At 42.6% G+C, this 22,859-nt stretch overlaps 1 protein-coding gene across 1 annotated transcript in view; it reads right to left on the bottom strand.

The window, feature by feature from the left end:
* Positions 1–22,859, bottom strand: part of TIAM2 (TIAM Rac1 associated GEF 2) — a 126,804-nt gene that overhangs the window by 50,598 nt on the left and 53,347 nt on the right. Inside the window, exons 10-14 of the mRNA XM_082668996.1 lie at positions 20,328–20,489; positions 18,828–18,932; positions 18,568–18,646; positions 15,003–15,095; positions 14,185–14,448 (exon numbers count right to left, since the gene is read on the bottom strand). Coding sequence (XP_082525122.1) covers positions 14,185–14,448; positions 15,003–15,095; positions 18,568–18,646; positions 18,828–18,932; positions 20,328–20,489 — 703 coding nt within the window. The remainder of the gene's footprint in view (positions 1–14,184; positions 14,449–15,002; positions 15,096–18,567; positions 18,647–18,827; positions 18,933–20,327; positions 20,490–22,859) is intronic.

Genomic DNA, 22,859 nt, shown 5'->3' with positions numbered 1-22,859 from the left:
AGTCTAACCTGTACCATTAACGAACAGATCACCATTACTTTATGTTCTTCTGATGTAGATAGAAATTGATCTACTTTTCAGAAGGTATCTGGGACTCTACAATTCTTTATTGTTATTATTCTTTTGTCAAGGAAATTCAAGGCAGCAGTATGCTTGCAAAGAAATAAATTCTATCATAACATAAATGTCATGCCAGAAAAAAATGTAATTTCATAAATCTTCCAAGTGCACTTGACCTGAGGTCACATTCCAATTGGTACTGTTCTTGACAATGCAAGGTCTCTGGCGATAAAAGAGAGAAGTAAATACTGGTGGTAAATGTTTCTTAATAGCAGGCTGCCATGATTTGATTCAATTATCTTGCAGTAAATATCCTCGGCACCTGAAAGAACACTTAGAGGAACAGGAACATGGCGGGTGTTTCCATGGTGGGAACGTGCTGCAGGCCACCTCCACGCTCATTGTAACATGGGGGAGGGAAAGGCCTTCCTGGAAGAGGAGGGGGGAATGTAGGTGCACCCATGCTCTCGGGCTCCAGGAGGCTATGGCTGTGCAGGGGTCCTCCCGTGGTAACTTATCCGGGTCCCTGATGGAAAGTACAAAGTCAGAGGCAACAGGATCTTCAGCCAGAGTTTCGTTTCCACCAGAAACTGGTCCCTGCAGAGCTGGGAGGACCACGCAGCTGTCACAGTTATACTCAGGGGCATGTAACAGACACCACTGTAGTTCTGACACTTAAAGAACTTTGATAAAGAAGAATTTAAGTTCAAAACCCTTACAAACTACCTAGTTGGAATTCTATTTAAAGACCCTGAGGGACTTCCCTGGTGGTCGAGCGGTTAAGACTCCGCGCTTCCATTGCAGGGGGGCATGGCTGGCTTCGATCCCTGGTTGGGGAACTAAGATCCCACATGCTGCGCGGTGCGGCAAAGAAGGAAATAATAATAAAATTAAAACATTAAAATCAAAATAGAGACCCTGAGAAGAACCCTAAAAACTCATTACTCGCAAGTTTCTATTGGGGGATGTGCTGTAAGAAAAAAGGAAACCTGAGGACCACCTCCTTTCAGGAAGTGCTACTGTTCTGTGGGATTAAAGTAAAAAAAGAACAGTATTCAGCCATAAAAAGGATGAATGAATGAAGTACCGAGTCACGCAGCAACATGGATAAAGCTAGAAAACACGCTAAACAAAAGAAGGCAGACACACAGGCTACATATTGTACGATTCCACTTCTATGAAAGAGCAGAACAGGCAAATCCACAGAAACAGAAAGCAGATGCATGGCTGTCGGGGGCTGAGGGGGGGAGTGGAGAAGGAGTGACGGACGGCTGAGGGCACCCGGGCTTCTTTTCTTCTGTTTTTTTTGCAGTGATGAAAATGTTCTGGAATTAGTGGTCATGGTTGTACAACTTTGTGAACATACTAAAAACCACTGATTTGTACAGTCTTGGAGGTGACTCTTATGGTGTGTGAATTAAACTTAACTTTTTAAAAAGAAGGTCAAGATATCAGTGCAGATATTACAGGAGAGAAATTAGAGTTACAACAGAACTCCATCGTAAGTGGGTTCCAAAGAAGCAAATCACACGAAATATACAGCTGCGTCACTACAGGGTTAACGAAAATCAGTGTGAATTATCTAAATAAATAAAGGTGCAGGAATAAAGAGAGCAAAACCATTACTAAACAATCGACCTCTCCCTGCACTTAGCAAGCCCCAAATGACCACAAGGCAGTTAGCTCCTAATCGCCACCCCCAGTCCCCAGGTAAGGACCCAGATAAGAAGACAAGGGCCCTTATCAATGCAGTTACATCTAAATTTGCTGTACTGCAGGACACATTATTATTGGGTTTTACTCTATGTATGTTAATAGAGGAATATTTAAAAGGAAAAAAAGGGGTTAAAATCCAGTTCCCCTACATGGAGGGAAAAACAAGAAAATACAGTTCTCGCCCTATCTACGATTGACCATGACCTTGTCCAAGTTACTAGCAACTTAATGTGTCTCTGTGCCTTGATTTACCCAGCTGTGAAAGTAAAATGATAATAACACGTCTCTGCTCCATAGGGTGATGTAACAGATGATTAATGCTTTTAAGGGTTCCTGGTGATCTTTATATTTGAGACAGCCTGTTATTATGACGAAGCCTTAACAAACACCTTCTCTCCAGCGGTCAAGACCTGATTCTATTTAAAGAGGTAATGAGATATGTTGCAAAACCAAATGGAATGCTTGATCCATTACTTTGCTTTTTTCACTTCATAAACTTGTGTAAAATAAAATGCACATTCCTATAGTTGTTTAACTTGGTGCTTTAATCATATTGAATAACTGAATTTTCGAAAAAGAAAAAATGTTAAACTCTTTTATCCGATCCTTCATTTTAAGAGGATTTAGAAAAGGAGGAGTTAGAATAACCTGCCCAAGGTCAAGCATGAGGCCTGGAGCTAGAAGCCAGGTCCCAGACCCACTGTCTTTTATAAACATTAGTACCCCCAAATTAAACTTAAAACACATCTATCAGCATTGACTTTTACCGGGGATACAGATGTTACTCTTCTTTTTTAGCCGCGGTTTTGGTTTATCTGTCAAAACAAACCCACGGGCACCAAGCAACGCATTAAAGGCGCAGAGCAGTCAGGCTCTTTGGAGCGGGGTGTATGTCAGGGGCCATCCCAGAGCCCCTCAGGCACGTGGGCAAGTGAGCAGAGCCTTCAGCTCTGAGGAAGTCTCAGCACAATTCCCTTGCGACCAGATTTATAAAAAGAAATCTGGGAAGCTTCAAGGCACACTCCAAGGTTGCTTTTTATCCCCCAGGACCCACACTTGGGACGCCGCCTTTCCCTGCTAGACACGCCTATCACCTGCCTTTCACTTAACAGACAGCTGAGTGAAACACCTGCTATTCACCAAGAAGCGTGCTCGCTGCTGCATTCAAAACACCTTTGTGTGTTCCTCAAAGGCCCTGTTTTTCAAGGGATTTTCAGTCTCTTGAAAACAGTACGTAAATTACGACAAGCACACAGAGTGACACTGCAAGGCGATAAATCTTAACTTCCACATCAGGTATACAGACAAAATGCTTTCAGAGCTCAGAGGAGGAAGGGCCCATGATCCCTCCAAGGTGACATGCAGGCAGCCCCCCTACTGCTTACAGAATACAATCCTAAAAGTAGGAAAACGGAGTTTATACGTTCTGTGAAGACATCTATTCCCAGGGATCTAAACAAATTATAATATTCCTATTTATACCTCGGCTTTTAAACACACCTGACACATATCTTAATCTCCTCCTTCCCCAGGGAAAGCACATGACCCGCTGAAGAGCAAAGAACATCCCCAAGGGGGCTACAGGCTCACCAGCCCAAACACACCTGACGACTGGCATTTTGGGGTCATAGGTATTAAGCTATGAAACCAAGGCTTCTTATCAACATTTTTCAGGTCCCTTTTCCCCTCATTTTTATAAAAGAATAATGACAAAATTCAGTAAACATTCAAATAATTTTGCAGATACTACTAAACAAAGATGCCTAAACCTCACAGAAAGGTGAGGTGGTCCTTCATCAACTGAAACATGAAAGTCAGAATTAGAGTCACAAATAGCAATTTAGGAGTAAATAATTAGTGTTGGAAAAGGTAAAGGCAGAAAAGTTGACAATAGCATGTTCTGTTTAGAAGCTTCAAAGTGCTTCACTGGAAATTCCGGATTCCCTCAGAAGCCCGTTGGGAAACTCTGGGGAGGAAGGGACATTCTAGAAACTGTTCCACGTGGCACGGCATCTGCCCCCGTCCTGGGGCAGCTGGTCAGGGCTCCTCACAGAAGACAAAATAATTTTGCTGACAACTGCATATGTCTCTTAGCAAATAAATTTTCCCAGAGTTACTAACAAGTAACAAACTTGGATAATTTGAACTTTGTCACATTGTCCCGTAACATGTTAAGGTGGTTAGTGGCCAAAAAGCAAAAAAAAAAAAAAAAAAGATAAAAGATAAAGGGATTTGCATGGGATTGGACAATTAATAAAAAGAGAATCAGACCGGAGCCCTGTAGGATCAGAAATAAATTTATAAGCTGCAAAAATCATAACTGAATTGTTTGAAATGAAGGGAATTAATTTGCAGCTCTTGAATTTCAAACTTGATTGTTTTCTCCTATAAACAAACATGTGTTTGCCTTACGCTATGAGTGGAAATCTTTAAGGTCGGCAAGCTGTCATTCAAATCTCCTCCTTTTCCCTTTATGTGGTTACCTTTGATGAGTTGTGGGATTTTATGGATGGCTTTCAGTATAAGCCATTAAAACCATTTGGAAACGGGTGGGATATTCACTATCGATATAGAGGCTTAACACAAGGTGTTCCAAAATGAACTCCTGGTCATCTGCCAAAACCGCTCCACAGACAGCTTCCCCATCTTCACTGCTGACAAGATGTGAGCATCCTTTCCACTGCTCAGGCAAAACCCGGGAGTCCCCCTTGGCCTCCATTCCTTCCCTCACACCACACAGCCATCTCTGAGCAAGTTCTGCTGGCTCCCCCTCCCCCGTGACCACTGAGAACAAAGCCACCATCACCTCTCGCCTGGTCACTGCAAAAGCCTCCGTCCCACCCTGGCCTCCTACAGTCCATTCATTCTCAACAGTCACTGATGCTTTTGAAACACTAGTCAGATCATGTCACTTCTCTGCTCAGATACACGGGATGATCCCGCGTGTTCCCCAGAGTCAACGTCAGACCTTGGGAACACATCTAGGAAGTAGCCAAACAGCTCTTCTGCAATGGTTATTTCAAGAAAAAGCACTTATACGGTGGTGCAAGCTGAACCAGCTGCTTTTTTTCACAAAACACAATTTTTACTCAAGAAAACAACGACAGAAAATATATATTTTTTTAATGAGCAAAACGAACCTCTCATTTCCAAGGGGGAAAAAATGACAATATTTGTAGATATAATTCAAACTTTCCAGCAAAAATTGGAATTCTGGAAAACTTGTATTCACCACCATGAGTCTGACAGCTTCCCAATACTTGGAGACTTTTCCAGTGAGATTGGAGGTGATATTAATGAATGTGATTTTTAAATGCTATATAATAAAATGTCCATATTTGAAAGGTCTGCATAACCAAGTGATCTAGTATTTTGGAAATAACCATTGCATGTTATAAAATAATACATGAGTAAAAGACCCATTCGAAGTGCAAGACAGGCCAATGGACTTAATGTGACAAAGTAAGGAAAGTCCACCAAGAAGGTTGCAGATTCCACATTGCAACTAACATGGAAGGAACTACCTCTTGTTGAGCTTTGGTGTAATATTAAATGAGAATATCCGCAACTATCTGAAAGGATTATTAAAATACTCCTCCCTTTTCCGACTACAAATCTATGCGAGGTTGAGTTTTCTTCAAATCACTTCCACCAAAACAACGCAGTGCAACAGACTGAACGCAGAAGCTGATGTAAAAATCCAGCTGTCTTCTATTAAGACACACATTAAAGAAATTTGCACAGAAGTAAAACAATACCACTCTTCTCACTGATATACATGATTTGGGTTTGGAGAACTAGTTCATTTTTAGAAATACGCTTATTGTGTGAACATGAAGTGTATTCACTGTTGTTACGTTGAAATAAACTTTAATAGACTTTTTAAAATTTCTCAGTTTACATTTCTAATATACTAAATACGGATAGATAGTAATACAACTAAGCTCTCTAGAGTCCCACACAGCTAAGCTCTTTGGGGTCCCTGATAACTTTTTACAGTAAAGGATCTGGAGACCAGCAAGTTTAGCAACTGCAGAATCAGAGCCATTATCATGGTGGACTGATTACTGTCTATTCACATGTCTACCCCTCAGAGCCTGCCCACCCCGAAAGTGGGGACTGTGGTTCTTTATTTTTGTATCTTTGCCATCAAACACAGCGCTTGACGCATAAACACAAATTTGTTATCTTACTGGTTCTGGAAGTCAGAAGACTAAACTCGGTCAGCAGGGCTGCATTTCATGTGGAGTCTCCAGGAGATAATGTTTCCAGGCCTTTTCCAGCTTCCAGAAGCTGCCTGCATTCCTTGGTTCACAGGCCTGCATCAATCTCTGCTTATGTCATCACATCTTCTCTGATTCTGACTCTCCAGCCTCTCTCTTATAAAGACCCTGTGATTAGGCCCATCCAGGTAATCCAAGATAATCTCCCCATCTCAAGGTTCTTAATTTAATCACATCTTTGAAGTCCCTTTTGCCATGTAAGTTCCTTCTGCCATATTCACAGGCTCCAGGGGTTAGGATGTAGACATTCCTGGGGGAGCCATTATTCTGCCTACCACAAGCCATGGATGAAGGTAATGCAGTTAAAGCCAAGAAAAAATCACCCCACCATTTCCCCCAACATTTAAGAGTCTCCAGGCCAGGATGAGAAAGAAACTAAGCACAGAGATTCCCTCTGGGAGAGAAACTGGGTGGCCAAGGACAGGATGGGAGAAATTTATCTCTTTTATTTGTTTAACTAGCACTTACACGGCCTTTACTATGTGCCAGGCGCAGTCTAGTTCTTTCCAGGTATTAGTTTATTGATCCCATGATCCAAAATCCTAAACTACTTTACAGTTGCAAAAACTCAGCACAGAGAGTGTACGTGACTTGCCCAACCAAGGCCGCCCAGCTAGTAAGTGGGCGAGACTGAAGCCAAGACTCGCACCCAGGGTGTCTGGCTGGCGTCCGTGCTCTTAACCACTTGACTACATAGCTTAGGGGGACTTACCTATCACAGTTTAACCTTGTATACTGCTGGAATTTCATATCATGCCCATGTATTACCAATCCAAAAAAATTAAAGATACAGCCACATATAGCTGTCTCTAGAAGTGAGAGCTAAAAGGGAGATGTCTATACCTGGTCCTTCCTGAGTCTCAATTCCTTCATAGGAAGGAATAAAGTCAGGAACATAATTCATTTACAAAAGAAGGGGAACGAAAAATGGAAATGCAGACAAGCATCATTTGGCAATCAGTACTTGTAACATCCACAGGAAGAGTCAGACCTTTTTTTTTTCCTTCTATGTAGCAGGCTATGTAACATTTCCTCTTTCCAACAAACGAGCATCATTTGTCAATCAGTACTTGTAACATCCACAGGAAGAGTCAGACCTTTTTTTCCTTTTATGTAACAGGCTATGTAACGTTTCCTCTTTCCAACAATAGGTAACAGTTTTACAGAGCTACTACCTCATAGAGCTCTGGCTCACTTTGCATGAACAGGAGACTATATTTGATCCAAGCACCCCAACTTTCAAATGGCTATTAAAGGTGATATATCCAACAGAAATCGCACGTTCTGTTCTTCAGAGAATTCTGTAGATTTTAACCTGAAAGATGAATTTGCATGTTACGTTAGGACAGAGAATACAGGACTGGTTTTACTCAAAATGCCAGCAAATTTTATTCACCAGCTTCTCCCTCAGTTCCAACACTGCCTCATCCTCAGTGCTACGGGCCTCTGCTCACCACCAGCCGGCCTGGCCTGAGGCCAGCCACGTCCTAAAGGGGACCTGCAAGGACCATGCCGCTAGTGGACACAGCATCACAATGCTGAGGAGCACGTTGTTTTTATAGGGCACGGACAGTAATTCATATATTCATTCTTTCCCCAAAAAACAGTTATTTGAGTCTTTATTTTACAAGGGACTCTTGATCATTAAAAATAACAATACTGTGAGAGCCAAAGGAATGAACCTCTAACAGTGGAATAATAAAGCCAATATGCGGAAGGTGGAGTACCTACCCTGCAAGGATTTCGAGCCACACTTACTGCTCCTTAAATGACCAGACAAATTCTCTGTTGTTGTTTTTTTTAAGGCAGGGGAAAGTAAGGCAATACTCACTAGTTTCTTCAGCTACCTGCCATGATATACTTGTTAAAAACCCCAGGAATTCAGGGTTTTGATACAATCTGGCCCCAACAGACTTTCCAATGTTATTTCCCACTCACACAGAGCCAGGTGACCTCTGCTTTGGGCCTGTGTCTCAGGTTACATGCTCTCTCGCTTCCACCACACACCTTCCAATCTACAACCTGCCCATCTAACACGCTCAGATCAAATGCTAACCTTTCTCCAATTCTCACACCTCTCTTTGGGGACCCCTCTGCTCCCAGCGGAAACAAACAGAAAAATCAGTGGGAATTCTACCTCTGAGGTGGACCTCTAATTCTCTTCATTGAAAAGCTTTTTTTTCAAACGTGAATTATTATTTACAAGTGTTTTTCACTTTTCCTACTCAACTATAAGCTCCTTGAAGGCAAAAAATAACATCTAGCTCATTTTTATATACCTGCAACATTTAGCAAAAAGTTGTTTATTTGTTAAATAAACAAGTGAATAAATGAATGAATATGGGAAAGAGGAAAACAAACTCCCCAATAGCAACACTGAGTTTTATAAGGGAATTAGCACCCAAGGAGCATAGTTACTGCTAACAGAAAACCACATTGCTCACTTCTGCTGATGAAACTGAAAACTACCTTAGGAACCATCATAAGAAACTACGAACTCTGAGACCAAAGTTCTCTGTGTCCTGGTAAAATCAGTATTTCCCGCCCAGATTTTTAAAGAAGTTTTTACATGCGCCAACCATCTTTAAGAACTTGAACATGTTTTGGCATCTGGGGATCCGGGGTGTCAGCCAGAGAGACTCAGTAACAGCAGTTTCACATACAAACAGGGCATTTTCTGAGCTCATTGCTCTTAGCTATCCTAACCCAGGCTGTGGAAGCCGAAATGCCCTCACGCTCATGAACAGGAGATAAGTGGGTTCGCCACATCAGAGCTGGCTCTATAACTCTTCCCCTGGTGAAAGCTGTATAGCAGACACATACATTCCCAGGAGCAATTCATTCCAAAGAGCAAATCTGCATCTAAGTGGCTTCTGGGAGACTAAGACTCTACACTACTCACACAGCAATTTAAGAAGAGTGATTCAAAGTCGGGTGGGGAATTAAAAAAAGAACCTCAGGCTGCAATTACCTTCATCACCCAGTAAGAAGCATTTGCTGGGCTGACATTAGCTAAATGGAAGCAGGAACATAGGTCTTTTCTATTTTTGTCTCCTGTTAAGTATACCCCAATCCTAACAAGGCCATATGAACAGCTGTTTATAGATGGAGGATACATTAATGCCACATCAAGTTCAATGTTTACATAAAGGCTTTGTTCGGGAAGTCTATGCCCGATGAGACTCTCTTAACAGCTATTGGAATTTTTCAAAAGATGGTATACACTGGAAAAGGGATTTTCCATGTAAATCAAAAACAGCATTAACAGGAACCCAATATCAACAGGGCTGGCGCGTCTGATGCCTTCAATAGTGGCCTTGTTGGCTCAAAAATAACATTGGCTTCTCTGGGGAATTCCAGCGGTAAAACTAATTCTCTGTATAAAAAGTCTTTACAGACGGTATTTCTGCTCAAGTCAAATACAGCCTCTAGACATTTCTTCTCTCTCTCTCCTAGAGAGAACTAGAACAGAAATTCAAACCCTTACAGGCTGGAATCAAATGGTCATTCATTTCTAAGGATACAAAGAACTTAGTACTGAACACCCATCACTTCTCGGGGCACCCCTGCCCATTCCACTCCTCACAGCGTCAGGGGAATATCACAGCAAAGCCGCTGACTGGTGCAAGTTCTTTGCTTCTCAGTGTATCAATCCGCTGAATGGGGCTGTCTCCTGAGGGTGGGCTGAGAACCAATGAGGGGAACTGCTCATTTGAGAATACTGTGTGCTGCCTCCTGATTGCACTGAGGACAGTAGTGGGGCTGGGGCCATGGGATCCCTGATTGAGAGATTAACAACACACGGGCATAATCGCTGTCACTTGCTGAGAACTTTACACACATTATCTTGTTTAATTCTCAAGAGCTGGGCACAGAAGCGTTCAGGGAAGGGTAGGTCCTACTGCTGAGGATCAGACCACCTCCTTCAGACTGCTGGCCTTGACAGTGTGAGCGAGCCCTGGTCCACGACAGAGCTGGCACTACCCCAGACCACCTGAAGGGGCCTTTCTGATTGCAGGACCCAGGAATTTGCATTTTCACAAGCTCATCGGGTGAGTCTTAGGCACTATGAAGTCTGACAACCATTTCCTTAAACACTATACACATCCATGAGTCTCAAACACCACTAGGATGCTTCTTTTCCAGAAACGCATGGAACCTGAACAGCAACTCAATCCCTGCCGGAGTTCCATGGGACTTGTCACCATTCCCACCATTTCTTTCATTCACTTATATATAATAAGAGGGGTTTTGGTTTTGTTTTCCCCAGCTCAAACCTGATCAAGACACTAAGGCTAACAAACATGAATTTCTGGATACCTGACTAAAACCAAAAGTAGACCAAACGTCCTAAACTCACGTCGCTTACCCTCCGGTCTTGCATATTTTAAACACCCAATAGGGCTCAGTGACTATTCAGCCCAGACAGTTGATATACCCAAAACAGATGCTGAGGGCTTCTTCTTCCTCCACCTTCTGATGTTCTTACAGTTTCTATTCAAAACAAACAAACAAACAAAAATACCAGGTCTTCCCTTCCAGAGCACCAGCTGTGTGGTTTTTATTAACAGGCAAAGGATTAGCTTCTCGGGAAGATAAAACAGGGAAAGCTTCCTTCTTTTCAAGTACCAGGCTGCCTTTGGTAACGCTGAGAGCACATGAAATTTAGGGAAAGGCAGACTCTGAAATGACCACTCCTAAGGATCATTCAAAGTTGTATGAAAAATTGTCTTCCAAAAATCACTTAAATTCTTTTATCTGTGTAATTTTAAAACCTTTTTTTAGCATGAAAGTGGGACTACTGTTTCCTAATTCATCACCAAAGCAAGTCAAGGTAAACTTTAATGAGACAGTGAGCTCACAGGACGGGGGGAGGAGAGAGGAGACTCCCGTGTTCAGGTTTCCTGCCCCACAGGAGCCGGGCTGGACCCGAGCAGACACCGACTAGCTCAAGCTCACGGCGGCCCGTGGGGCAGGGACGGAAGCCTCATCTTCCAGGTGAGGAATCAAGCCTCTGTGTCCTCATTCGGGCTCCCCCAGATGCAGAGTCTGAGCCAAGGTCGTGGGTACAGAAGTTTCTAGAAGGTGATCCCAAGAAGCCCAAGCGAGGCAGTGAGGCCAGTGAGATCAGAGGGCAGAAAGCCCATAGAAGGTGTGAAACGAGGTTCCACGTGCCAGAGGAATCAACTCCACAGGCGCCTCTGAAGAACTGTGGGGTGCACCCCAGAACTGCCTTGGCAGGGGACAGCGCAGCTGGGGTGTCATCCAGCGATGCCCACTCCTCCCTGGCTGAGCGCTGCTCCCAGGGTCACACAAACTGTGAAGGGCAGGCCCGGACTCAAGCCCAGGTGGGACTCAAAGCCTGCCTGCCTGTCACCAAACCATCCACCTTCCCCACTTCCACGAACATGGGCTTCTCGTGCCATCCTGATGCTAGGCTCAGCTGAGAGCTTCCCTCTTTGCTCTCTCCTCTCCCTTGTCTTCTTCCCTCCATCCCCCCAACACGCCCCCGACCTTAAAAACAGACAGGCTTCCTTCTGAGATGTTCACTCACAGGCGTTTAACTTCCTTCACAAGCTACACAACTACTTCAAAAAAGAAAATAAACAAAGGGGGCAGGGGGGTGGGGGGGGGGACGGACTGGGAGTTTGGGGTTAGCAGAGGCAAACTATTCTATATAGAACGGATAAGCAACAAGGTCTTGCTGTAGAGCACAGGGAACTGAATTCAATACCCTGTAATAAACCATAATGGAAAAGAACATGAAAAAGAATGTATATATATGTATAACTGAATCATGTCGTTGTACGGCAGAACTTAACACGACATCACAAATAAACATACTTCAGGGTTGTTTTTGTCTGTTTGTTTTTGGTTTGTTTGCGGTACGCGGGCCTCTCACTGTTGTGGTCTCTCCCGTTGCGGAGCACAGGCTCCGGACGCGCAGGCCCAGCGGCCATGGCTCACGGGCCCAGCCGCTCCGCGGCATGTGGGATCTTCCCGGACCGGGGCACGAACCCGTGTCCCCTGCATCGGCAGGCAGATTCTTAACCACTGCGCCACCAGGGAAGCCCCTATACTTCAGTTTTTTTTAAAAAAACAACAAATTGATAGAGAAAAAAAGAAAGAAAAGAAATCAATTCCATATTTGCCAAGCATTTGGGAAAGCAGTCCATCGTGGCTGTTTTGTTTCCAACATAAGCACATTACTCTGGAGCAGTGGAGGGCATAGACAGTAAATCCCTGGGGAGAAGATGCTTCATGCCCACAGAGCACGGTCTCACCAGGAAGACAGGGTGGTGATAAACCATCCAGGGAAGGATGGGCAGAGGTATGCACTGCATCCGTGCGGGCACCTGTTGGCATACACAGTTCAGACCAGGGTGGAAAAGCCCTGCCACAGGCTAAGCTAAGCCACCTGTACACACTGACATGGGTATTCCTAGGTAAGTTACAAAACTGTAACCCACAAGAATGGGTCCCTAGGACAAGAACTCTAGCAGTCATCTAACATATCCAGGCCCTCCTCTTATGCTGTTTCCCTGACAAAAATAAAAGTGAAAAACAAGATTAACTGACCTGCTTGATCCTTAACTGTTTAGGAAAAAGAAAAAGAAAAAAAAGGTAAATTTGCCTCTTCTGCTACTTTCTATAGAAATTCATTCCTGCAAGCACCAAAAGTGTTATTGATTCTGCAGTGATTTCTTATTATGATAGAATACATGGAGGTATAACAGGCAGTGAATGTATCCCTCAAGAATAATGAATCCAGCAAATGGTCACACGATGTCTTACGTAGAATACTCAGACCTGTAAGAGCAGCCCAGGTGGCTGAATGATGACCCTAATATAACCAAGTAATTAATTAGTTCCATCATAATTTTGGTTTTATGACACTCGCTTTTATATGTCAATAGTCAACGTAATGGCATTTTAAATTAGAGGGAAACCTCAAGACAGGAGGAAAAGGTAGTATATACCTTATTGAATCACAAATCTGACTATCTGATTTTTTTATTTTTATTTATTTATTTATTTTTTTTTTGCGGTACGCGGGCCTCTCACTGTTGTGGCCTCTCCCGCTGCGGCGCACAGGCTCCGGACGCGCAGGCTCAGCGGCCATGGCTCACGGGCCCAGCCGCTCCGCGGCATGTGGGAACTTCCCGGACCGGGGCACGAACCCGTGTCCCCTGCATCGGCAGGCGGACTCTCTACTACTGCGCCACCAGGGAAGCCAACAATCTGATTTTTTAATTCCAAAAATGACCTAATAAACTTGTTTTATAATTAAATTGATCCTAACTGCTTCTCTTTTTGTTTTCCATCCATTTTTGGTAATCATGCAGAGATGTCTATTGGACATCTATTATCATTATAATTAAGTATAAAAATTACTTTGTGTGCTTGTAACATAAGACCTCACGCTTGGTCTACTATGGGGGCTGGCCAGCTCCCTCCAGGGGTACAGAAGGAAACCACAGGTTTTCAGTGTGAGCTGGAGCCCCTAATTCACCTGACTACAAACTATGGAATATGCACGAATAATTAGCTCAGCAGTTCAAACCTTCAAATGACTGCCTTCCATGGAAATCTCACCTTCAGAAACATAAGCTGGCATACAATTTTTAGGCCTTTACAAAATTTTAGAATTCATGACCTACGTGAAAAGTTCGTAGTTTACTGAGGAAGCAGTACTCAAGAAAAGAGTTAAAGAGCTGAACTGCATCAACCCTTCTTCGAACCCAGTAAATGACTGCACAATGCCTTTGCCTTACACTCAACTGAACAGAAAAATCAACTTTGGCATTTATGCTGGCTTTCATCTCCTTCAGTAACAAAGTAATTACAATACTAAGTAAAAGGGGTGATTTCTTTTTTAAGACTGCAATTTTCAAGAAAGTTATTTTGTGCAAAACCATTATTTTCTATTTTCACTAAAAGAGATAATTACTAAAATGCATGGAATTTTATATCAAATCTACTTGGTTGGCATCTGTGTTCTTCTAAGAAAGGAGAAAACATTCTTTGAATAGCTTGAATAATCTCAGTTTGCAAGCAAAATCACAGCCTACAAATATTAGCTGTGATACCAGCAGTGAAGAAGGAAGAAAGAACAAAACCTTACCATTTGCCGTATCCTTTTTAAAGTTATCCAGGAATTCCTCCAGGAGTTGGGACTGGTTAGGAGGGGGCAGCAGACCCTTCTGGTCCCTTGAGAACAGGTCACTGTCTGACCAGGAAGAACACAGAGTTGCTTTTGTGTCCGGCAGCCTGGCGATCAGAGTGAGCTCGACACTCTTCTCAGAAAACAGGGCCTCCATCTGCTTGAGGTCAAGATCAGACACAGCTTCCCCGTTTAAGGTCATGATTTCATTGCCCTTTCTCAGCCCTGAGGAGAAAGGGGACACAGAGGAAGAAGAAAGAGAGCTATTACTGAGAGAAATAGTTTCAGATGAAACCGTCTAGCGTTCTCAGGGACTGCTCTGTCGCCACTTTAAAAGAAAGCGCCAAAATGTGTCGTATTCGGATTCCACTGGTAACAAATTTCAGTTCTCTCAGACTAGTGTTAGAAGAAATAGTTTGAGAGTCACTCAAATTGACTATTCCTCTATGCGATATTCAGTGCCCTGGGAAATAACATTAGCCTGTGTCTGTCTGCCTGCCTGGCTCCATCTGTCTGTACGTACGCATGTGTACCGTGTGTGTGTATACTCTCTCTCTCTCTTTCAAAACCACACACACAAATTCTCTCTCTAGATATACACATAGGTGTGTATGGAGATGGAGATGGAGATGCGTTTTCAATTCAACTATTAAGTCTACTTTCTTTAAAATTCTAGGCGAAACTGTTTTCTGACAAAATCATAAGAAAATTTCAGTAGCCAGACTGCACTGCACCGCACAGAATTAAGAGAGAACAGAGACACCGTGAGCCTCACGGACCTTCCCCATATGCCGGGCCACCCGGGAGAACATCGCTTATAAAAATGCGGCTGAGGTGCTGATGCCCGTCCACCTGCGCAGTCACTGCGAAGCCTAGGAACGAAAATAAAAGGAGAAAACGAGTCTAAATTCATCACACTAAATCAGTGGGCAGTACTTCCTTGACCATCTATTCTCATAAGTATGGTATGTTTAGAAAGTCTAAATTACAACTATTTTGATATCTAGCATGGGCAGAAAAAGGGGAATGTGTCAGATCTAAAGGTATAAGAAAAATGAGTGCACAGCCTCGTTCAAAAGTTGAGACAATGTATCCATGTTCAGAGCAGCATTATTCGCAACAGCCAGAAGGTGGAAGCAACCCAACTGTCCATGGACAGAGGAATGGAAAAACAGAACGTGGTAGAGACATAAAAGGGAATACCTTCACTCAGAAAAAGGAAGAAAATTCTGACACACGCTACAACACAAACCTTGAGGACATTATGCTACATGAAATAAGCCAGCCACAAAAGAACAAATACTGTATGATTCCACTTATATGAGGGACTAGAGCAGTCAAATTTATAGAGACAAAAAACAGAAGGTTGGTTGCCAGGTGCTGAGGGAAGAAGGAACGGGAAGTTATTGTTTAACAGAGTCCCGGTTTTGCAAGACAAAAACAGTTCTGCAAACAAGTGCTGTTAATGGTGACACAACAATATGAATGTATTTAATGTCACTGAATTGTCATTTTAACCATTCTTAACAATCGTTATGAAGGTAAACTTTATGTTATGGGTAGTTTACCACAATTTAAATGTTTTTTAATTTTTTAAAAAAGTTGAGACAAAATATAGTCTTATTAAAATAAATTAAGTTCGCTTCAATACAAAATATTTGTTCAGAAACAACTCTATATGGGGCTAGGCAACCAGGAGAGACGGCCCTTCTCTGAATGCATCGCCCTCAGTGCTCCATGCCCTTGACTGTGACTCCATGGTGGGAACACACATTTCCATGTCTTGGTCCCATAACACTGGGAGTTCCTTGACAATAGGAAGAAAGGCATGTCCCCTGTTTCTTCTGTGCTCCGGCAGAGCCCAGAAGATTGTGGTCACCAAAAAGTATCTTTTCAAGTATCTTCCTTCAGTCATTCAAATGCAAAGAAGATTCACCAATGGGGACTGTGGAGAGTAGAGTAAAGGCCAATAGAAACAGAGTCAACATGCTCAGTGGGCTTCAGAGGAAAAACCAACATAACACTTGGGGTCAAACAGATGACGTAAAATTAAGAAACAAAGAACATGTCAATTTTATCAAGTACAAAAAGAACAAATCATAAAACGGAAATCTTAACATATTACAATGACTAGGATTTAATCAGCTTGAGTCATTTTAAGCAAAATAATTATGTCAATATATCTAACACGAAATAATCTTTCTACGGAGATATTTACTGACCATTATATAATTATCAAGTTCCTATGGTAAAAGGCAAAAGATAGGAAGGAACTTTAAGACGTGAACACAGTCTATAAAGAGCTCAAAGCCAAGTTGAAACACAGACAGACAGAAATGCAAGAATTAAATGCTACCAGGTGAATGGCTGCTTCCTTGAAGGCGCTGTCACGTGGAACCTCTTAGCCTCAGCATCCTGAACTGATAGAGTTAAACAAATAGCACTTTCTTTGAAACTTTCAGCCTTCAAGAACCAGTCACCTCAAGATCTCAACATCATGATCTCTGCCTGTTGCAGCACCAAAAGTAGAAGCCCGAGATGCAATCGCTCTCTTGTTAGGTGTGGTTCTCAGCATTACAGGCATTTGTGCTTGTCCGGGGGTGTATGCACGAAAGAGAAATGGACAGATGTGACTCTGAAGGGCTTCCTGAATCAAACCTTGCCCTGAAAACATTTGTGCTATTGAGGTTCAGAACTGAGCTTTGGTGTCTGAAAGTTCCCAAGAAACAGTAAATAGGGTAGTTTCACGGTCTTGGTTATTTCCCTATAAATAGGAACAAATTGATATACTATGTTAAATGGAAAACAAAACGTTTTCTTCACAACAAATAATGCACTGAAAAATGCCGTCTGTAATTTGCATTTGCTAGTTAGAAAGAAGGTCAAAGAAGTGAGATGGCTGAACTTTGCATAAGTAATATTTCATAGTTTCAGAATTCTCAATAGGAAGAAGAAAACTCTTGCCCAGAATCCTAGGAAACTGCCACTGTTCAGTTATAATCACAGCCTCCTGCATCACTGAGGAGTCTTTTCTCCATATTTTTAATGGATTTTTGTTTTGTTTTCTCCCAAGTTAATACTGCACCTAGATATTAAATACAGTTGGTCAAAAAATAAAACTTATCTCTTTGTGGGGGAAAATGTTTAGAAAAACGTATTCGATGTATCTAACGTTGAAATGGAGAAAAGGTTTAATGTAAAAAAAATACTTTATATTGACATTGAAATGGAGAAGAGGGGCTTCCCTGGTGGCGCAGTGGTTAAGAATCCACCTGCCAATGCAGGGGACACGGGTTCAAGCCCTGGTCCGGGAAGATCCCACATGCCACGGAGCAACTAAGCCCATGCACCACAACTACTGAGCCTGCGCTCTACAGCCTGCGAGCCACAACTACTGAGCCCACGTGCCACAACTACTGAAGACTGTGTGCCACAACTACTGAGCTTGTGCTCTGGAGCCCACGAGCCAGAACTATTGAAGCCCGTACACCTAGAGCCCATGCTCCACAACAAGAGAAGCCACTGCGATGAGAAGCCCCCGCACACCACAATGCAGAGCAGCCCCCGCTCACTGCAACTAGAGAAAGCCCGGGTGCAGCAACAAAGACCTAACGCAGCCAAAAATAAATAAATAAATAAAGTTATTTAAAAAAAAAAATTGAAATGGAGAAGAGATTTAATGTTTAACAAAAACAATCTTTATATTAACTGAGTAACATCTCCATGGTGAGAAGTACTATATTAAATATAAACCCATTATGTAAGTTAAATAAATAAATGCTATGAAGTGATCTGGGTAACACTGACCCTTAATTGTTAAACTGAAGGCAAAGCAATCAGATAAGCCTTCTTCAAGAAAGTCAGACTTTCAGTTAGTTCTTGAAGGACAGGTCAGATTTACATACTCAGAGAGGAGGGACTGGGGGAGGGAGAAATGAGGGGAGCCGTCCAGGTGAGTGAAAAGCTAAGAGCAAAGACACTGAGACAAAAAGAACTGTTACATGAATCAGAAGTTAATCAGCTTAGAACCGCCCCCAGCACACTATAAATCCATTGTCTTGTTATTATCACCATCATTTCAAATTCCTCTTCAATTTTTACATTCATCCCTTTTAATTAGTTTGGCATCTTTAACTAATAGTAATACATACCTTTTAGCCTACATATATAAACAAATATAAACAAATATAAACAAATAGAAATGAAGAAAGAGAAAGGAAGCTCAGAAACTATTGTCAAAGTTTCTGAAAATGTAAAGAAAAAATATTAGGGGCAAAGATACTGGGGCAAGCTAGGCAAGGATGGACCAGACAGTTCTCTGATGAGGGTGTTCCTTAACCTTACCGAAGTCAGACACACCCCCGGTCTTTGTGAGCTGCACGTCATAAACATTTAGTGGAAAGACTTCTATTTCATCATAAACCTACAAAAGGTAAAAACCAAAATCAGAGGATTTGATGTCATAATATCTGGAAATTTATTTTGATTGTTTCCAAACCAGATGCCAATTTAAACAGAACTTTCCCCCCAGATTACGTATTTTTAAAATTAAGGGGCCACAGGTGGGGTTCAGATGTCCCTTTCTGAAGCCAAAGCCCACTCACCTGCTCTTGCATGTATTCATACGGTGCAGGAATACTGTACTCAACGTTCTCATCCACTAATTTTCGAAGCTGTAGGCCATAGTGGCTAGGTTCCAACTGCCTCATCTACAAAGAAAAAGACAATTATTCAGATGTTGAATGTTCTTTCTAAATGCATCACTGTTCATTAAAAATCAAAGTGGAAATTTCTAAAAGAAATATATAATTTGCTGAGTTTAAATCTACATAAGAGCTCAAATTTAAGTATGCAAAAAAGAAAAAAAGGGACAAATAATTATTTTTAAGGTTTTCTCTAAATGATACTGCTTATCACTAAAAGCAAGAGAGGTAATTTGAAGAAGTATGGTCATAGATATCTGATAGTAGAATATATCTCAACATCAGCAAGGGCTCTCTTTTTATAGACAGACTGTACCTAACTTTAAGTTGTTTCCTGTTACTGAAGTAGGGAAATTTGTGAAATGTCAACCATCGCATATTCCACAGACTTCAGAATTAGGAATTTCCTATTCCAACCACTTTTCACAAGAAAAGGTGTATACACGCACACATTCTCTCTCAGACACATTTTCAACAATGACAAATTATCTCAGGCCTCTGTTCTAATTGGGTCTAATTCACCCACTACTTCTGACCTCCTCTATCAGAATGCTTACCAACTTAATAAGTAATTTCATTGCTATCGAACAATACTGTTTGCTGTCTGAATAAACACCTGACATAATGGAGTGAAAGGAAATTAAATTCATGATTATAACCTGTGTGTATAAATGTCTGGAATCCTAAGGCGTAAGTCAGTGACAAAGGAGGACTGAAATGAACGATGATCTAGTAAGTCAGTGTTCGTGGTAAAGAGTTACCAAACTCTACATGACTTTTTTACCATTTCACGTCTTTGCATTTTCTCTGCAAAGTTAAAAATATTTCAGCTCTACTGCGCCATCTGGTGGTCTGAAAGCATCTGCTCTGATGCTGCTGAGTCGGCTTCATGGATCTCAGAGGGCTCTCTTGAAAATGTATCATAAACTTCCTTTTCAAAATAAAACCCAGTTTGAATAATGAATAAAACACCATCTCATAACAATCTCCATGAAGCAACTGTGGATGGTACCAAGTAACTCATTTAATCTGGAGAAACTTGATAAAACTATTTAGGATCAAATCAAAATAATTCGAAGTTTACACCACTTTCTCACAGAGCACCATCTCTAAGTAACCTAAATAACAACAGCCTTCATAATTATCCCAGATATAGAGGTACATATAGAATTCCAGTAAGATAGCTCAGGTTCTTCATGAAGGCAAGGGGTCATGACTTATCCTTCTAAGACATGAAGGAAGAGAATGCTAATAATTAATGTGTTAATTAACAAATACGTTCATTGGTTCCTTCGTGTAGAAAGTGAGGTCTTAAACACCGCTCAAACTTAGAAGGCACGGGAGGGTGATGTGAACGATTATTTCCATTCAGAAGTATATTTCTACCGCAGAATCCACTACCTTGCACGCCAAGGTCAGAATATCTTCTACTCTGTGTTCCGGCTTGATCATCACGGTCACAGCTTGATGGTCCTGAAACTGAACGTCAGTCTGGCTCTCCCATGAGCCGTCTCGGGGAACACGGTCTACTGCCGACCCGTATATGTGCAGCAGGTCATCCACCTGTTTTTAGATCCCAAAGGAAAAGGTGGACAGACTTGATAAGCAAATGATGGAAACTATTGGGAAAATGCCCCCTTAATTTACAGTTAGCCATTTCACACTCCTCGCATCCTGGCTTCTCATGACCCTCTGGGGCAGACAAGCCTGGGATTTCCTCATTTGTTTAACCCACGTGCAACTGAAGCCCTGGGAGGCTGAGCAAAGTCAATCAACTGCTCCTCCCGAGTTCTAGCCACTATGCCTTAGCCCAAGTTAGGACACTGCGGTCACTGACGGGCTGCTCAGTATCTCCTCTTACTGCTCTAGAAATTGCCGGCTGACTGGGGCACAGTGAAGTCTGCATCTAAGCCATGATCCCAGTGAATTTCAGACACACTCTCATCCACGGCCTCTGACACCCGCCTGCATTCTAACCGTGAGCTGTGTTTAACTTAATCCAAGCACGTTTCTCTTCTCTCTTATTTCTACTTGTTTTTTTAAATTAACCCCTCATCCTGGGCTAAATGGTTTTCCATCCTTCAGCTATTTCACATCTAGACACACTTTTAGAAATCATCCCTGAACATACCACCTCTCACAAACTTTTCCCAGGGAAGTTCTGTTTCCTAAACGTCACCATCACAGTAACTCCATGACCTCATGCTAATATGTACTTCTATAATTTATCAACAAAAATAAATAACATTCATTAAGCAACTCAGAAATGTTTCCTTCTGCTTAGGTTCTCAGATTAGTCTGATGGTAAAGACAAGACTTGGGGATTTAAATCAAAAGAGTGATGTTCAAGTCACAAACTCTACCACTTCCCCAGCAGCAACAGGACATTCCCCTTGCTGAGCCTTGACTTCTATTTTGTAAGAGGGGATACTGTTAATATAATACAATTGCTTAAGCTGACTAATTAATAATACAAATTTTGTGAGCAAAGGAGATCACAGAAGCCAAAACACCTTACACACCAGAAAACGTTACATTCAGATCCAACACTATCACATTATTATATCCCACGTATCATACACTAAAGTTGTCATTGATGCCTGACTTTACTTTGAATTCTATGCATTTTTTAAAAACCACAAAGCAAAAGATCCTCCTGTATCGGATCAAAATACTAGAATACATAAAGAAATTTAAAAAAGAAAAAAAAAACAGGTTTAGGCAAAGAAAGGGAAGAATCAATCTTCCTGTGTTGTCTTTTCAAATGTGGTGCTCGCTCATCCTTAAAGTGGCATTTCTGGATCTGTCACTTTCTGTACATTTTCCTGGAAAGATGATCACAGCCTAGAATGAAAATGAACCTCATGTGCCAAAGCAAAAGGGAGAGAGAGAGAGCTCGGAGAACGCAGGGAACCAGCATGGATACCAGTTTCCCCTGGTGCACGGCATTTCCCCTGTAGGGTCCCATCTCACATGGGTCACATTTTCTTCTCTGGTTAAATAAACCTCCAGGCACTTCTGCTCATTTGAGCAGGGACTTCACGTGCGTGGGCAACAAGCAGGCACTGCCTTAAAGGCGCAGAACCCGCCTCTCAAACTACGCTTGCTCAGAATCAAACGAAAACCCCAGCAGAGGTCACTGTGGAGTAAGAAACCACAAAGAGCCCATCCAAGAGGAAGTCAAATCGCCCTGACTGCCACTGCAAAGCAGTTCAGGTCTGCACTTTCAGAGCAGAATAGGAAAGGCGTGATCTAGGATGGCCCGCTGGGGGAGGGACGGGGAAATACAAATTCACAACTACCCTCCCCTGCTCTCCTGTCCACCCCAGAGAGACCATACTACACACTGCCCGTTCACTCACCATTCACAACCCTCTGCGGTCGGCACTGTCCCAACCCTCCATTTAACAAGTGAGAATCATGAGGCTCGGAAAATTCTAGAAACTTGCCCACGCTCCCACAGGAAGCTGTGACTGTCGTACTGTGGGGATCTGAACCCTGGAAGCGGGCTTGAGCCTCTGCTCCCTGCCGCTGCACTACAGAAATACCAGCCCGGCAGTCAGTTACCTCTCGCGAAATGGACACAAGCCAACTTGCTGGACTCTCTGGCGTTATTCTGGACGCACGGCATGCTCTGGCTCCCCTGACACCTCCACAAAGCAGCAGTGCTCTCCTGCCTCCAGACCCCTGGTCACTTCCACCTCCTTCACCTGCTTTACCCTCCTCACAGCTTCTGTGCTGAAACTACATATACCTTTCAACCTTATTTCAAACACTGCCCCCCCCTTGTGAAGTGTCTCCTGCTCTCTTCGCCCCCTAACCCCAATTCCACTCAGACGCATCTACACCCCAATGTCCCGGTACAGCACTTAGCGAAGCCCAGCCCACTTGACAGTCATTTCTAGGCTGCTCCCACGCCCCCAGGTGCTGAGA

This window comes from Grampus griseus (assembly GCF_964374135.1).
Source record: "Grampus griseus genome assembly, chromosome: 13".
NCBI lineage: Eukaryota > Metazoa > Chordata > Mammalia > Artiodactyla > Delphinidae > Grampus > Grampus griseus.
Note: the sequence above shows the minus strand (reverse complement) of the source record. Positions and strands in the feature narration are given on the sequence as shown.